At 47.3% G+C, this 18920-nt stretch overlaps 1 protein-coding gene across 10 annotated transcripts in view; it reads left to right on the forward strand.

Moving 5' to 3' along the window:
- EHMT1 (euchromatic histone lysine methyltransferase 1) overlaps positions 1-18920 on the forward strand; it is a 1124912-nt gene that overhangs the window by 507898 nt on the left and 598094 nt on the right. For all 10 annotated transcript variants that reach the window (XM_085611576.1, XM_085611658.1, XM_085611650.1 and 7 more), the window contains one exon: positions 13726-13869. In XM_085611576.1, coding sequence (XP_085467702.1) covers positions 13726-13869 — 144 coding nt within the window. The remainder of the gene's footprint in view (positions 1-13725; positions 13870-18920) is intronic.

Here is an 18920-nt window from a genome sequence, read left to right on the forward strand (position 1 = left end):
ACTCTTTTACAAACAGATACCCTAGCTTGGTAAAAAAATCTTTTGGGGAGATTAGCAATCTCGGAGGGGGTCAAGACTTGGTGCTCAAAAGGTTTCAATTCATGGGATACGAATCTATAGGTGTCACATATAGCCTCTTTTGATTTAGAAACAACCTCCCATCTCACATTTAATTTGTTGTTAGTTAGTGCAATAGTATTAGGTAGTGGCATTGAATCGGGGCACTCACGGTCCCTTTTCCATGACCGTTCCCAATCGAACATGATGGGGAAGTGTTCACTATCATGGCGGTCAATGACCGTCATATCTACCATTTCATGCCATATCCGCACGTCTACTAGAGTGAAGTCAATGTGGCTTTTGCAATGACCCCTTTCAAATGTTGGCATCTATATCTCACGTAAACAGACCATTGCACGGTCTCAAACTATACAAGACCACTATGTCAACAATGTGAAGGGCAGCAGAGCAAATTTTTTGACCTTCCTAGGGGCAGCGTTGGAAGAAATCCTCCAACATTCTTCTTCTCCTTTGATCAATTCCAAAGAGGGGGGGTCCCTAAGCATGCTTTGAAATCACCTGCAGTAATCACATTGTATTTGCTACTATAATCTACCAAAAATTCAGATAGAATTTTTAAAGTCTTGCAATGTTTGTTAAATGGAGTAGACTTATTCTAAATATTAATCTGTAGCTATGGGATCCCTGACTTAGGCGATATGCATAGTGCTAAGAGATCTGGAAAATCAATATTAATTCTCTTAATGACACATTCAAGAGATACTTTACACCATAAAATAAGACGACCTGAAAGCCTGCCTGCTAATGATGGTCTAGCATCAATGTTATAAGTTACAAAACACTGCCTATGGATAGTTGTTAAAATCCAGGTCTCCTGAAAAACACAGACATGAAATTTGTCTATAAATAAACCCCAGTCTTCAAGTGTAGATTGAATCCCAGCAATATTCGGCGACCGTATTTTTCAGGGTAGAATTTATCTTAGAGTGGGTGGGCCTTGGCTGCGAGGGATTGATTGACAATGACACATTGCTGTGGATCCTCTTCTTCTTTACGCGCAGGGTCCAGGACTGTATCCCCGATAGGTGACCCCTACTATTGGGGAAAGTACTTGGGTGGAAGTATCATATGGCAAAGGGGGCAATCTCTGCAGTTAATCAATCTCTTCCAAGCCATTCTCCTGTGGCTTGTCAGTGGTAGACCCACATTTCTGGCCAGTTCCATTCTTCTTAGTATTTTGGACCACACACCCATCCTTGGGCACAGCCACATGTGTAGTTGAAGATCTTATCTTAAAAATAATTTTCTGAATCATTTGAGCGAGAGGTATGTTGGTCCTGTGAGATCAAACCCTCAACAGCTCGGCGGAGGTTAGGAGGACTTCAGTTGGGTCCCATGGACCAGCCAGTGCAGTGAGGCATTTTCCGTAGACAGTATCTGACTAGACGATTGAATGACATTTCCTAGCGCATCTAATTCAATGTAGGGTCTTATTTTTCAAAGATTTATTATCTTCAAAAGAACCATTTTTTTTTTTGTTGTTAATTTTCAAATACGTTTATTAAAGGCAAGAAGCATTAACCACAGCATAATGCCTACATCCCTGAGCGGGTCGGCATTACAATGTACATTTTAGGAATCGTTTGGGATGGAGAAGGAATACACTGCAAGCCGCCTACAATCACAACGGGCCGGCCGCGTCGATTGGAACAAGGAGCTTCAAAACAACAACAACAAATGATAAAAAAACAGTACCACTATTATGCTTTGTGGAGGAGGAACATGCCTGTGTGTCGACGCATTCTCATCGTTGAGGTATGGGTGGTAGTACATGGTGACCCCTTGTCTCCCTTAAACAGTGTGTTTCGGTCGGGTAGCGTTCCTCTCGCATCAGTTCCCATCTCTAATTTGGGATCCTTCTTCATTGTTGCGGGGGTGGCGGCTGAGTCTGTGGTGGTGGTGTGTTCCATTAAGTATGTTTGGAGGGGGGCCCATATATCACGCGGACGTGAGGAGGGGGGGTAGGATTTCCCCATAAATGTGTAATTGCTCCTGGCAGTAGATAAGGTCTTGTAGCCAATCTTTAAATTTGGGTTCCCTTCCCCTTCCCCATCTGCAAGCAATCCTTCTTTTAGTGAGGAGGAGTGCTATGGAGGTGTATCTTCGTATTTTGGCAGCCAGAGGCTCTGTGTATCCTAAAAGTGTGGTTAGGGGGTCATCAGGAATGTGCAAACCAGTCATGTGGTCCAGTGCCGCTAGTACCTCTGTCCAGAAACTACGAATAGGCGAACAATCCCAGGCTATGTGTCTAAAATCCGCCCCCTCTCTCCCGCAGCGATCACATCGGCCATTATCGCGAAGGCATAGTCGGTGTAATCGCACAGGTGTGTAGTAAAGACGATGAATATATTTATAGTGAATGATACAAATTTGCTGCTAGCTAAAATGTCTCCCGTTTGTCTGCAGCAGAAGGACCACTGATCGTCAGTAAGCGAGCATTCCAGTTCCTCCTCCCATCTACCCCTGGCGAGGGAGGGTCATATGTTCTGTCCTTCTGTACTATATGATATAGTAGTGAAACAACATGTGCTGGAGCCGTTTGTTGTAGTCGGGCGTGTAAGGGGAACATGATGGGGGGGCTCTTGTGGATAGCAGGGAGTGAGGGCTTTCACATCTTGTCGCAGCCTTATGTCATAAAACTGCTCTAATGGGGTAGGATTTGTGGAGCCAAAGAATTCTTCGCAAGTGCAGAACCTGCCCCGATGTATAGTTGTCCCCAGGTTTGGATGTATAATTTACGAAGGAGTCGGCGACAGCCGCCTTCTTATGTAACTGGGAGATCTTGTCTTCTGGATATAGGAAGGAGGGGGGTGGGGGGGCGGGGGGGAGTATATCAGGGCGTATTGTATTAGATTAGCTAGGTCGTGCCAGGCGCTAGTAGTGCATTGTACAGTGCTGGATGCGAAGCGCCGTGGGACAACGGGGGTACTCAAGTAGGCAGTGCACGGAGTCGGGCCATATATCCGTCCTCAATCGCAAGATGAGGCATGTAAGGGGTTTTTTTAGCCAATATGAGGCAAAATGAGCTTGAGCACAGATGAAGTATAGCTCCAGATCCGGTATTTCGAATCCTCCTTCGCAAAAGGGTCCTGTGAGGGTGTCCCATCTCAGCCTGGTTTGTTTCCCTCCCCAAGTGAGTCGTATGAGCTGAGTTTTAACAGTTGAGAAAAAGTGTCTGCTGGGGGCATAAGGGATGCTAATGAATAGGTAGAGCAGCTTTGGCAGTACTACCATTTTTATAAGAGCAGCTCTGCCGGCCAGGGATAGGGGTAACGCGATCCATCTTGTAATTTTTTCAGTTAATAGATCCAGTGCAGGACCATAGTTGGCTCTCATCAGCTCCTCCCGATTGCGGAAGATGACTATACCGAGGTAGGTTAGTGTATCGTTGCACCACGTCAGGGGGTAGTCGGGCGCAAAGCGCGGGGTGAAGTCAGTGAGGGGCTATATCTGAGATTTACCCCAATTGATATTGACCCCAGAGAGACGACCAAAGAGAATAAATAATCTGAGAATTGGGTTCAGATTTTCATCCGGGTTCCGTAAATAAAGAGTGATGTAATCCGCATATAGGGAGATTAGTATTTGTCTTTCGGGATAGATGAGGGCGTGGTCTCGAAAATGTTGGCGGACCTTAGCAGCAAGAGGTTCAATAGCCAGGGCAAATAAAAGGGGAGAGAGGGGGCACCTCTGCCTACTGCCTCTAGCTATTGTGAAGGGGATGATTGCGTGCCATTGACCATCCCTGTGGCCCACAGGCCAGTGTATAGCAGGGTTATCCAGGCCAGGAATGGGGGGGAACGCCCATACGATGTAATACAAAGGCAAGATAATCCCATTCGAGGGAGTCGAACGCCTTGGTGGCGTCTAGGAAAATGGCAGCAGCATTCGTGTCGGGGTCAATATCATGAAGGATCGAAAATAAGGTACGCAGATTGTGGGACGTGCCTCTGCTTGGCACAAACCCCAATTGGTCAGGGAGGACCAATACAGGTGTAAAGGGGCTGATGCGATTCGCATTCAGTTTGGCTAGAATCTTGGCTTCGACATTTGAGGGACAGGGGCCTGTACGAGTCGCATTGCGTAGGGGGTTTCTCTAGTTTTTGTAAGGAGATAATGAGTGCTTCGCACATTGTTGGGGCAGAATACCCGATTCACGGGCTTCTTCAAAGACATGGAGCAGCACAGGTGTCGGAATGTTTTTTTTTTGTAAAATTTGGCTGGGAGGCCGTCCGGCCCCGGGGCTTTGCCAGATTGTAGTTGCATTATAGCGGATATAATCTCAACTTCGTGATGTGCAAGGAGGAATTCTCTCTAGCCGTCTCCCGGCCAGGCAATGGCCGGGTCTTCAAAAAAGGGTATAAAGTCTACAGGGTGCGTTCTGTGTGCTTTGTATAGGTTTTTGTACAAGCGTTTGAATACATCCACTATATCAGGGGTGTTTCTCTGTGTTTGTCCGTCATCCTCTTCAATTTCTAATTTTCAAAAGACCCATGCTTCAACTTCAGGACTTTAACCAGAAATACAGTGGCCTGCTCTAGGATGAGGGCTCCTCTGCATTCGCCTTGTGGGAGCTAAGCCAAACGTGGTAAGAGTCATGGCTACGCACCCCATATGTGGCACTACTAATATTCTTTTTAAAAGTAGGAAGTTTGGACAGACTTGCATGCGGACATCAGGTGGACACATGATAGATCCACTAACAGTGTTCTTGCCTATATTATCATGAGGATTGTTCTGATGATTGTGAGTATGCTTGAATGTAGGATACGAACTAACTGATCCGACAGATGCCACTGAGGAACATTTCAAAACCCTTTGATCTCGCATAATTTGTGAAATCCTGTACACTGTTGTGCGACTTGCACTGGAAGTTCTAAGACCCTTGACAAATTGCTAAAAGGTTTGACCACACCCAAGAGGATTTCCTTCAAAGTAGCAACTTCATCTCTTATAGCAGAAATTAAATTAATTGCCTCGCTAAGGGTAGGGGAATCCTGTGATGGAGGAATCATTGCGTTAGTGGTCTGTTGTGAGAAAGTGCCATCTTTCTTGCATGGTATGCCCCCACTTTTTGCTGAATTGCTGAATGTACTTTGACTGAGGGTGCCCTGGACTCCTGCCAATCAGGTGCCCAGGGCCTATGTTCCTTCCCTAAAAATCTCAAACCCAAATTGGCAAACCCTGGCCACATGCCACACAGGGCCTTGTGACCAGGGAAGGCCTCTAAGGGCTGCAGCACTCATTGTTGCCACCCTTAGAGGCCCTGTACCCTAACACACACACACACACACACACTGCCCTTGCAGGCTGGGTGTCCGGGTACAAGACAAAACATAGTCGACATGGCACACATCCCTGTGTGCCATGCCCACCACCTACACTGCCCTGGCATACATCAGCCACCCCTCTAGCTGGGTGCCCTATGCCAGTGGTGTGGACACAGGAGCATGAGCTGTGTGCCCCTACAGTACCCAGGTCCATTCCTGGGCACTGTAAGTGCAGTGCTGCCATTTAAGAGTACATGGTGCTGAGAGCTCGTCAAACACAAACTCCACAGCACCATAATGGCAGCACTGAAGACTGAGAAGTTTGGTATCAAACTTCTCAGCACATTAAACCCGCACTGATGCCAGTGTAGGATTTAATGTACCAAGCACCACAGAGGGCATCTTAAAAATGCCCCCTGAAACCTAACCTACAATCCACGTTTGGTCTGGGAGTCTGCCTAGGCTGCCACACAGCAGACATGTTGCTGGACCCCTGGGTAGGAGAACCCCTGCTCTCCTGGGCCTGCAACAATGCACATCCTGGGCGAGGTGCTAGGTCTCCTCCCCCATGATGGACAGGGGGAAGCTTCAAAAGCATGCCACCTCTGTGAACTTCCCCAGGCCACTTGCAGCCCCCACTCTGGCGGAAAGCCTGGCCGGAAACCCCAAATAAGGACAGGGGATGTGCCAGCCTGCCAACCCCACCCCTCAGGTGGGGAAGGCGAGGTGAAGCACATCTCCGGGCGCTCGCCATCTTGAAGATGGGAGGCCCTGCCCAATCAGGACTAGGCTACTGCCCCCCCTCCCACAGGAGAGTGGCAGGATAGGGGGTGTACCCACCCCAGGACAGGGACCCATTGGTCCCTGGCCTTTACCTACCTGTAACGCCCCTAAGTCTAGTATTTAGGGGCACCCTGAACCTTCCTTCCTCAGAAGAAAGAAGACCTGCCATGCAGCTGCTAAGAAGAGGAAGACACCAGCTGCTTTTGCCCCAGCCCTACCGGCCTGTCGACCCTCGAACCTGCTCCTGCTACATCCCGACACCTCTTGTGGCCAGCAACCTCACAAACCCCGGAGGACCTGGCTACATTTGAGCTCTAAGCACCTGGGACTCCCATGAGCAGAGGCTCTGCTCAAAATCAGTTTCTAATCCCTGTTATCAGCCCGGAATCTCGAACCCTGCACACTCTGCACCCGCCAAGCGTGGCCTGTACTGGAGTGAACAAAGACCACAAGGACGACCCCCTGGCGACTGTGACTCCAAGTCCGGCACCCAAGGACTTCCCACTACGCTCCTGACGACGCCTGCAGCCTCAGAACCAGGTACCCCCCCCAACCGTGATCAACAGAGGGTAAGATTTCCCGACCACAAAAGGCACCCCTGCGGCCCCGTTTGCCCAACTCCTGGGTACCTACCTATCCTCCAACTACCCAACTTATCTCTCGAAGTGGTGGTGGCACCTGAAGAATCTTCGTCCCCGAGCTTGCAGCCTTTTTTCGGCTCGGCTGATTTTTGGTGAATATTTTAAGTTTTACAATCTCCACACTTGGAAGAAATTTCAGAAGAAACCAGTCAATGTTACCCTATGGAGAAAATTGAGTTATCGGCTTTTGGGTAAGTACTCGACTGGCAGAGATAAGGTTCTGGCCACAGACTCGGGGGTCTCCCAGGGTCAGGTAGGTACAGTTGTTACAACCTCAACGGTGCAGGGGCAGCCGAGTGCAGAGTGAGTTAGGCCCAATGTTAGCCTATGGGAGGCAGGGGGGCCTTGGTTGGTGGCTGCTGACTAGCAGGCCACACGGCTGTGGGAGCTGGGATCCTGGTCACTTGCTCAGGGCAAATGGGGAAGTAGGTAGGAGTAGAAGTTACACTGCCAGGGCCACTCGGGCGGCTGGGTGCAGGGTGCTTTTGAGCCTTTGGGCGCTCAATGGATTTCAATGGGAAAGCTCCAGGACAAACAAAGGCTGCAAGCTCGGGGACGAAGATGCTTCAGGTGCCACCACCACTTTGAGAGGTAAGTTGGGTAGTTGGAGGATAGGTAGGTACCCAGGAGTCGGGCACAGGGGGCCGCAGGGCGCCGTATGCAGGGGTGCCTTTTGGTGTTGGGATATCTTGCCCTCTGTTGATCGTGGCGGGGGGGTCCCTGGTTCTGAGGCTGCAGGCGTCGGGAGCGTTGAGGTGAGTACTTGGGTGCCGGATTCGGGGTCACAGTCGCCGGGGGGACGTCCTCGGGGTCTTTGTCCTCTCCGGCACAGGCCAGGCTTGGCGGGTGCAGAGTGTGCAGGGTTTGCGGTTCCGGGCTGATGCCAGGGGTCAGAAACTTGCTATGTGCAGAGCCACAGCTCATGGGAGTCCCAGATGCTCAGTCACAAGGTAGCCAGGTCCTCCGGGGTTTGTGAGGTTGCTGGCCACAAGAGGTGCCGGGATTTAGCAGGTTCGAGGGTCAACAGGCCGGTAGGGCTGGGTCCAAGGCAGTTGGTGTCTTCCTCTTCTTAGCAGCTGCACGGCAGGTCTTCTTTCTTCTTGCTCTTCTTTGCTTTTTCGAGATCTGGAATCTGGAGAAGGAAGGTTCAGGGTGCCTCTAAATACTAGATTTAGGGGCATTACAGGTAGGTAAAGGGCAGGGACCAATGGGTCCCTGACCTGGGGTAGGTACACCCCCTATCCTGCCACTCTCCTGTGGGAGGGGGACAGTAGCCTAGTCCTGATTGGACAGGGCCTCCCATCTTCAAGATGGCGAGCGCCCAGAGATGTGCTTCACCTCGCCTCCCCCACCTGAGGGGTGGGGTTGGCAGGCTGGCACATCCCCTGTCCTTACTTGGGGTTTCCGGACAGTCTTCCCGCCAGAGTAGGGGTTAGAACCGGTGGGGGCCAGTTTGCTGGGTACAGCAAGTGGCCTGGCGAAGCTCACATAGGTGGCATTCCTTTGAAGCTTCTCCCTGTCCATCTGGGGGGGCGGGGGGAGACCTAGCACCTCGCCCAGGATGTGCATTGTTGCAGGCCCAGGAGAGCGGGGGCTCTCCACCCAGGGGTCCAGCAACATGTCTGCTGTGTGGCAGCCTAGGCAGCCTCCCAGACCAGACGTGGATTGTAGGTTAGGTTTCAGGGGGCATCTCGAAGATGCCCTCTTTAGTGCTTTGTACATTAAATCCCACACTGGCATCAGTGCGGGTTAAATGTGCTGAGAAGTTTGATACCAAACTTCTCAGTCTTCAGTGTTGCCTTTATGGTGCTGTGGAGTTAGTGTTTGATGGGCTCTCAGCACCATGTACTCTTAAATGGCAGCACTGCACTTGCAGTGCCCGAGAATGGACCTGGGTATTGTAGGGGCACAGGGCTCTTGCGCCTGTGCCCACACCACCGGCATAGGGCAGCCAGCTAGAGGGGTGGCTGATGTATGCCAGGGCAGTGTAGGTGGTGGGCATGGCACACAGGGATGTGTGCCATGTCGACTCTTTTGTTTTACCTTGTACCCAGACACTCAGCCTGCGAGGGCAGTGTGGTTGTGTTGGTGTACAGGGCCTCTAAGGGTGGCACAATAAGCGCTGCAGCCCTTAGAGGCCTTCCCTGGTCACAAGGCCCTGGGTACCTAGGGTACCATTTACCAGGGGCTGACATGTGGCCAGGGTTTGCCAATTTGGGATTTTAGGTTTTAGGGAAGGAACATAGGCCCTGGGCACCTGATTGGCAGGAGTCCTGAGCACACTCAGTCAAAGTACATTCAGCAATTCTGCAAAAAGTGGGGGCATACCATGCAAGAAAGATGGCACTTTCTCACAAGTCCCTGATGGTGGTCGGTGCAGCTTCCTATGTCCCGTGCTGCTGGAGTCAGAAAACGCTTGAGGGCGCGTCAGCGGACCAGCAGGAAGCTTGTTGGCGCTTTCTGGCACAATGGATATGGGGACTGTCATCCCCAATAGCGGCCAGTGCATTCTCCTGTGTGTGTGTTTATGTTTATATGTGTGTGTGTGTGTGTGTGTGTATGTGTGTGTTCTGCCTACACTTTCTATCTAATGTATTAAACTTGTTTTTCTTTGAAGATGTTTGAGTTTAAAGCTTTTTTACGACTCCGCCCTTGTTCCACAGTGCACCAGAACACTAGCTCTACGGAAGATTGTTTTCTTCCGCCATTATTTAATTTTCTCAGAATCTCCTTGTAATGCCACAACTTTGAACCCAACGGTTACCGTCTGTAACCCTTTGATGCACCATGCCTTCTAGCTCCAGCTGTTGATTAATTTCGAGCCTTTTCAGTTGTCATTTGAAGAATTTCATCTAGGGTATGGAACGTATAAACTTCCATTTCGGCCCAAGTTGTAACATCAAATACCCCTGCATCGAGCAGCACAGTGTTTATTTGTGTCTCTTGCAAACCTCCTCTACAAGGCCTGGCATCTTCAGGCCTGGGAAAGATAAGTGTGGGCCCTCCAGCATTCCAGTAACCCCAGTCCAGAAGTCATCTTTATCGAAGCTTGCAAGACAAAAGAAGAGGAGTTAGAAGAGGTGCGAAATAGGCTCCAGCCCTCACCCAGGCCTGAGACCAGTTTGACTTTCCGTGCCTGTTTAACACCTTTCGACTGAGGCAGAGTCGAAATTCAAGTGACTGGGTTGACATCCATGAATGCTCCATCAATTGGTGCCAAACTGTGTTGCTCTTCGGTTCCTCCCCAAACCTCTGAAAAGTCAGACTTAAACTGAAATTGTTTCTGAAAGCTGCACCAGGATCCAAACTGCTGCCTAAGCCCTCCTCGATGCTGAAATTGGTCTCTGAGGTCATCTTTGCCAAGCAGACAAAACTGTTTATGGTGAAAATCCTTACCAACCCCCTGGCTCTGAGACTTATCTGGATCTCGAAGAAACACTGGCATTCCTTTCAGGTTGAATGAGACCTCAAGCTTGTGAGGCCACTAATTCCGTACAGTGTTAAGGACTCTGCCACTAGCTCCCCACCCTTTCCAACTTTACCTGTAACTTCACCGCCACCACATTATCTACCCTGGACCCACTGCACACAGATTCAGACCCTGGAGGTTCCTTGTCACCACAGGACCCCTGGAGGGAGCATTATATAGTCTTTCTTTTTGACACTCACTAAGGATACCAACCTAAATATTAACCCTGCTAGAGTCTCACCTACCCAAAGATACAACCATCTGTTATGTGAGGATTCAACAGGCCACCCAATACCATCAAGTTAAAATTCACACAGTACAAGACAAGGGTAATTTCCCAGTCGAGATCCTCTCTAAAATAGTGGACAGTCCACTACCTCACCATGCTAGAGGTAATGCATTAGTCAGCCATGAATAACTTTAGCGAGGCCATAAAGGCAAAAATGGTCCTTTCCAAGGTTACAAGTAGTTTAAATCTGCCCCTTACAACACTTTATATACCCAAGGCCAGGTCACCCTGACTCATTAATTGAGCACAATGAACGAAAGAGGACATCTGCTTAGGCAAAGGGAGATAACGCTCCTCCCCCAAAAGAGTCCACTCAGAGCTCCCACTCATTGCTGTTTTTCCAGCAGATTACCTCTACCTCCTAAACTAATTCTTGGGAACCAACGTAGGAAGGGGGTGTTCTCCCTCTGCTTTTTATTCCACTAAAAAGATGGCTCCCTTGTGCCAGTCTAGACTTCTGGCTATTGAGCAGATTGATTCTCTCTGAACACTTTCGAATAGTCCACCTGCAGGATGCCCTTCCATAGTTTCACCAAGGTAACTGGTCTTCACTGAATCCAAAAATGTGTACTTTCATATCCCAATGCATTCAGTGCCTCACCAGTATATTCACTTCTTAGTAAGCGGACAACAGTACCAGTTCAAGGTGTTACCGTTTAGCACCACTATGGCTTAAAGGGTGTTGTTTCTTTCTCTTTTTCACTCCTTGTTCAGTGCACAGCATATACTCTTCACAATGCTCTCCACTTACATTTTTCTGCCCCTGAGTGGAAAACATTCGGGGGTGGAGCCCATGTATTGGTGCGTAGTGGACCAAGGTTGCAGTTATATGTCTTTTGAAACTTCTTCAAAGAAAAATAAGTTGCAAAAAACAGTTGGCTGTAACTGGATGGTAGGAGCATAGGAGTCTACAACTCTACATGCTGTTCAGATAGTTAGGAATATGTTCACTGAAAAAAAGCAAAGGTTAAAGTGATGTCATAGTTAGATGAATAGGTCACTTAAAATATGCAATTTTAAACTCAAAAAGCACTGAAATTCACCAGTTAGTTATCTGAGCTAACTATAACTTGCACTCCCTCCATCCACTTCATATGACCTCACATATTATAATACTATGACATGTTCAGTGACATCATTGATAACATAACTGACGACATCTCAAATGTGTCTGCGGTCATTTGTGCGATGGTTTGACGCATGGCCCGGTCGCAGCCAACCACCCTGTTTTGTCAAGAAATCACTGCATCAATATATAACAGGCAGGCCCTATTCGCTTTTGAAAGGGGTGAGCACATCAATATACAAGGTAAGTATTTTGGCTTTAAAAGGGAGTCAGTTCGGTTAGGAATTAATATTAAAAACCAGTAGAAACTATAACTATATTCAAAGACATTCATTATTAATAACCATTATAGCGATATGCATCAATAAACCTTTAAATAAAGCATCTTTATTCAAATTAACAGTTTATGCAACATAAATCCTTTTCTGGATTCACATGCTGTGCCTTATTATGCTATTACAAATAATTAAGCCATAAAACTAACCGCAATGGGTTCCTGCACTCCTAAGGCGAAGAGCCAAATTCTCAACTTTAGGAATGCTTGAAAACAATAAAAACCTTTCTTTGGGTTACGTTCTTCAGACACCAGAAAACATTGGGTTAATATCTTTAAATTAATTCTGGGGGGCTGTTACACTCCCTACAGCCTCCCCTCTCCACTCCTAAGACATGTTGGTGATACCCTGCCCAAATTGGGTTCACCACATAGCAAAAGAAAAAATATGCGAATTTGCCCAAGAAGGACATTATGGGATGCTCCTTGCCATGAGAAGAGAACACTAAAATGAGCATCTCCTGCCCCTCGTTCATTATTATTTTTGCTGACTTCACGTTGCATTTTTCAATTTATTTTTTGGGTGGCCTGGTCTCACTGATGACACCCACAGCTCGGTAGTGGTGAAGGGTAGTATGGGTAAAATTTAGGGTTTAGGGGTGGGTAGTGGCAAAAGGAAGGTTAGGAGCAAAGTGAGAGTAAAAGGGGGTGTATTGGAAGGTTTGCCCGCCCCCCCAAAGAAAAAAAATATATATATTGGTTTCCCTTACCCTTTAATACTTACCATGCGTGGTAAAAGGCATGCGTTGTATTGTCATATATCCGCCCCAGATAGGGCAGGCGGGAGTGGGCAGACCTCTGCTGCCTACTGTTTACTCTTTTCTGGGGGATGGAGTCTGCAGGACAGTTCTCAATCGGCTCTGGGCTAGCAGTTGGCATGGGAAGAAGGGCTTATTGCCTATGGAAATTACATGGAATAAATTACATTTTGAGACAAACCCTTTTTCTATGCCTCCACTTGACAGATCACCCTTATGCCTTCAAGGACAAAGCTGTGTTGATTACATTTTTCAAAAAAAGTTTTGCCAAGATTCGTCAAACAGCATTAAAGTTATTAGCAAAGCCAAAATTATCTTGCTATGGAAAATCTGTCCTAACTATAACTAAAAAGTGGCAGCTGCCACTGTGTAAAATATAAATATATTCAACAACGCTTTATGATATCAGTGAATATTCCATGATGGGAAATGTTAATACCATTCCCTATTCTTTGTTGTCTCTAGTGAACTCCGTGTTCTGATGAAATATTTAGGGATGGAGTAGGATCCTTGTACACAATTAACAAATGTTCAACTGCCGAAATGTCCATTATGCAAGTGTGAAGTTACTGACTCCCTTAAAACGGCAGTGCCCCATTTCAATATTTGAAAGCAGCTACCCATCTGACTCTACTTCCTTTTCCCTTTCTCTTTCCAATTGCTTTAGAAATGGTTGGTTAAGCCCTTCCTTGTCTTGTATTGGATGGCCACTTTCTATCTTTGTTTATTTTGAAGAGAAAAAAGGTTAATTCAGTTCATGTTGGTTGTTATATGGGCATGATAAAAAGAAAAGTCTTTTTGGTATATCTTATTTTACTTTGTAATATTGTAAAGAGGTAGTCAATGTTATGAATACAATTCAGATCCGGACGTAGAAGTATTAGAATTGAATGCCAGATAATCTTAATTCAGGGATACACCCAATGCTATTGAATGCAACTCATGACACCATGAAACAGTGAGTTTTGCCAGGTTGTTATTGAAAACAAAAACTGTAATTTACTTGACTCAGATTCTTTGTCTCCCTCTTTTAGCTGAGTAAGTGCACAAACAGTGTGATAAAGTATGAGCTAATGCGCCCATCTAACAAGGTACATCAGTTAGTATTGTGCGAGACTCATCGAGGGCGAATGGTGAAGCACCAGTGTTGCCCTGGCTGTGGCTACTTCTGTATGGCGGTGAGTAGCTGTTTGTCCTTAAGATATGTTGCAGATCCATTCAGTTATTTTTGGGGGTTTATAAAGTGTACTTGGCTGTTCAGTTGGTATGCTTACTGCTCATTTCAACTCCATTCTAAACACTGTACATTTTATCTCATTTAGAGTCCCATTATCTCATAGCATTTTCAAGCATTGTCCTTTTTTCAAGTCATCTTGGATCCTCATAGGCCCAAGACAAATTATAAACTATAGTTGCTAATGTATGTTAAAACGAGTAATTGCATTCTGGAGCTTTATACGATATTATGCTAAACACATGCAGTTGTTCTTGTCTGGTCATTTCTTTGATTTATGTATTTCTAAAACTAACTTATAACCAAGCTTCCAGCCATTAAGACTTTTTTTGAAAATCTGCAAACCCATACTGACTACATTCTTACTAATCTCATAAAATCACTTTCTTATATGGAGCAGAAATCATCTTTGCCTCTTTTCTTCAAATCCACCTCTGGTTGTTACCACTTGTTAGAAATGGGATTTTTGTTCCGCTAGAGTATGTGCCAAAGTCTGGCAGAAACCACCACTCTAGTCAGGTTAAGGGAGTTACACTCCTAACATAACCCCTGCTCACCCCCTTGGTATCTTGGCACGAGCAGTCAGGCTTATCTTAGAGGCAGTGTGTAAAGCATTTGCACATAACCAACAGTAATACAGTATAAGCACTACAAAAGGACACCACATCAGTTTAGAAAAATATCCAATATTTTTATATTCTTACGACAAGACCAAAAACAAGCATTGGCATAGCCAATAGAGCTTGCCTTTGGGACCTTATAAGTGTTTAGCCATGCAACAGTTACATAACTAAATACTTATAAGGTCCCAAAAGCAAGACCTATTGGCTATGCAAAGCGGCCGTGCGGCCATGAAAGTGAAAATAATCGCGGTAAAGTGCGGCACGTGCGCACAGGCACATGCACTGTAGCTCTAGGCTGGCCTGGTAGCACTTTTTGGAGCCCTCTCAATAAGTCTCGCCAGACCAGCGCATGCGTTGGGTCAGGCGAGACCTAATGATAAAAATCCACAATACAATAGTTAAAAATCTTTGGTTATCAAAATATGCTTGAAAAACAGGTTTGAGGCACATGAGCTGTAGATCACACACTTATGCATAGATTGCCATCTGGTGTTGGGCCCGGTTGTTTGCACTTTGTTGTTGTCCTGGAAAGTCTTTGGAAATCACGGGATAGGTGGCTCCTTCCTCCTTTGGACAATAGTGCTCATGGGCATCGACTCCATCGTCAGATTGTATTTTTCCGCCATCGGGCTCGGATGTCTTTATCGTGCTCCAGTTCGGTGCCGTTATCGATCCAACTTTCGACGTGCAATCCTTCCCCCTTTTCTCCGGTATTGTTCCGATCGCGTTCCCTACTGGACGCGCATCTCTACATCGAAGTCTTCGATTCCGGTCGTCGAAGAAGGCCTTCGGGCCCAACCACGCCATTACATCTGGCTCATGGAAAGGACTCCTTTTAAGAAGTGTCCTCAATGTTGATCCAAATTTACACACATACATCTGCATGAGGTGTGTAACCTCTGCCTTTCACCGGAGCACGAGGCCAGAGACTGCCCAGCTTGTGCCTCTTTCTGCTCCAAGAAAACGATCCGGGATCGCCGAGCTCGAAGAAGCATGGCTCGATCGTCGACGTCCATTCCAGACGACATCTTCCAGAAGGGCTTCGATGTACCAGAGCATGAGCGGGTCAAAGAAGGCCTCGTCAGCGCTTCCGAAGCTAACGACTCTGACATCGAAGATATCAGCCTAGGGCAGCGGGTCGTAAGTAGTGATGTTGATCCTTACCCACCCCCGAAAAAGGCTTCGGTAACACCTTCACCCTCGGGCATAGGTGCACACCGGGATAAGACTTCCCACGTTCCGCCTTCGGGCCCGACAAAGAAGTCCACACATAAGCCTTCAGGCCACTTGGGATCGAATCAGCCTGCCGTCGGTGCCGAAACCCAATCCCCGGCACCCAAAAAGAAACTGTTGTCCCCTTCCGTGCCGACCACTGGCTCCACATCGACGCACTCGGCACCGAAACCTACTGGTAGCGACCACTTGAGTCCGAAAAAGTAATCGGAACCGAGTAAAAGACCACTTCCAAAGAATACAGTTTCTCAACCTACAGAACTGAAAAAACACTCGGAACCGAAAAAAGAACCGGTTCCACAGGCTCCTTCATGAATTAAGAAATCTCACGATTCCAAGCCTAAACAACATAAATCGGCTCCAGATTCGGCACCACGCAAACCTTCGGAACCGAAACAATCGGCACCAAAAGACCAACCTCAACAAGTGGAGATTTTTTGACCGGATCCAACGCAAAAAACTGTCCTTAAAGACACAAAAACAGGTTAACTAATTCTTAGCTCCAAGAAGAGAACAATGGACATGCCTGTACCAGATCCATCTCCACCAAAGAAGAGAGACATTGCAACATCGCCTCTCAGAATACCTTCTCCACCTCCCCCTCCACACCACTCCCCTACTCTATCGCCACTCCCTTCACCATCTCCTCCACCTCAGGACGATGATGACACTTCTGGGGGCGGGGAGGAGGGTGCAGACGATGAACCATTAGGAGATCCTAGTCAACCTTACACCCCAGGCGACCCATGGGACAATTATGGCACACCAGATGTCCCTGATGTACCACAAGATGACATTTATCCCTCTAGGCCTTCTCCCCCAGAGGACACTATGGGGTTTACCCAGCTTGTTCACAGAGCTGCACAATACCACGGGGTAGCTCTACATACAGACCCTGTGGAGGAGGACTTTCTAATGGACTCATTTGATACATCTCAAAGGTCCACTAATGTTCCCCCTATGTTAAAAGGGGTAATTAAACATGCACCTGAGGTGTTCAAAGATCCTGTTAGGGCTAGGGTTATTAACCCCAGGATAGAGAAGAAATACAAATCTGCCCCAGCAGACCCTGTTTACATCAAGGGACAAATACCATTAGGGGTGTCCAACGCCAGAAAGCGGGCCAACTCACAAACATCAGGTGATGCTCCGCCTCCTGACAAGGAGTCAAAACTCCTGGACGCTTCGGGTAAACGAACAGCGTCACAGGCAGCCAACATATGACGTATCGCCAACACACAAGCTTTGCTGGCTAGATACAATAGGGCACACTACGATGAGTTGGAAACCCTATTAAAACACCTCCCAGACAAATACAAGGCAAAAGCTGACGACCTCATACAGGAGGGTAAACTTATAACAAACACCTCCATTCGTTGCACTCTACATGTGGCAGACACCGCCTCCCGAGGCATCAATACAAGTGTCCTCTTACGTAGACATGCATGGCTACGCTTTTCAGGGTTTAAACCAGAAGTTCAAAGTACCACACCTAACCAACCTTTTGATGAAGAACATCTATTTGGCGCTGCCGTGGATTTATCTCTAGAAAAGATGAAAAAAGACACAGAGACCGCTAAATGAATGGGGGCCTTGCAGTCGCAAGCTCCCAGACGTTCATTTCGTCGCTCCTCTTATAGGGGCACCTCCAGAGGATACTCCTCTGACGACCCCTCCACGTCATACAAAAGTCCCACCCAACCAACCTTTACCAGGGGTTATCATAGAGGAGGATACAGAGGCAATAATAAAGGCAGAGGCAAAACAAACAATACACGCTCCGCCTCCACCCTGCACTCCCCCCGGACCATTCCACTCCGGTCGGGGAAAGACTGCTACAATTCCTACCTGCCTGGAGCAACATCACTGGTGGGTGAGACAAATCATTCAAACCGGTTACTGTCTAGAACTCCCCCAAACATACCACCCAGACAGCGCCCAATGTCAACAGAACATTCATCACTGCTAAAGCAAGAAGTGCTTTCCCTCCTACAAAAACATGCAATAGAACCAGTTCACCTGCATCAGCAAAACACGGGAGTTTACTCCCTGTACTTCCTCATTCCAAAGAAGGACGGAACCCTGAGACCCATCCTGGACCTCAGACCCGTAAACCTTTACATACAATCAGACCATTTTCACATGATCACACTTCAACAGGTCCTTCCTCTGCTCTCCCAAGGCGATTTCTTTGCCACCTAGACCTCAAGGACGCCTACTTTCATATTCCCATTCACACCGCTCACAAGAAATATCTCAGATTTGTAGTGGACGGGCAGCATTACCAATTCAAGGTTCTCCCATTCGGAGTCACCACAGCCCCCAGAGTCTTCATAAAATGTCTGGCAGTAGTTGCAGCTCACCTAAAAAGACAACAAATTAACGTTTTCCCGTACTTAGATGACTGGCTCATAAAAGCCAAGTCATACAGCCAGTGTGTAAATCACACACACGCCACAATCCAACTACTTCACAACTTAGGATTCACCATAAACCTCACAGTCTCACCTACAACCGCCCACATCCAATAGTATCTCGGTGCCACGATAAACACCTCAAAAGGCCTTACATATCCCAGTCCACCCAGGATAGCAATCATACAAGTCTCATTACAAAATTCCAACCACAACACTAGCTTCCAGCTCGAGTGTTCATGCAGCTCATAGGGATGATGGCCTCTTAAATATTCATAGTAACTCATGCCAGACTTCACATGCGTCCTTTACATGAATGCTTAGCACGTCAGTGGAACCAGGCTCACGGTCAGCTGACAGATCTGGTGTTGGTAGACAGTCGCACGCATCGCTCTCTGCAGTGGTGGAACACACAAAACCTTTCCAAAGGGCGACCGGTTATAGAGCCGGTTCCACAGATTGTACTAACAGCAGACGCATCGCTCACCGGCTGGGGAGCTCCTTTATTACATCATACCATACCATGCAAGGCAAATGGACACCTCAGCAAAAACTAATCCACATCAATCACCTGGAGTTACTCGCAATATTTCTTGCATTAAAATAATTCCAGAAACAAATATCAGGCAAAGCTGTCCTAGTCCGCACCGACAATGCCAGCAATGTACTATATACAAAAACAAGGCGGGACACACTCCCTACAGCCCTCTCAATTAGCGCAGAGT

This window comes from Triturus cristatus, chromosome 1_2 (assembly GCF_964204655.1).
Source record: "Triturus cristatus chromosome 1_2, aTriCri1.1, whole genome shotgun sequence".
Taxonomy (NCBI): domain Eukaryota; kingdom Metazoa; phylum Chordata; class Amphibia; order Caudata; family Salamandridae; genus Triturus; species Triturus cristatus.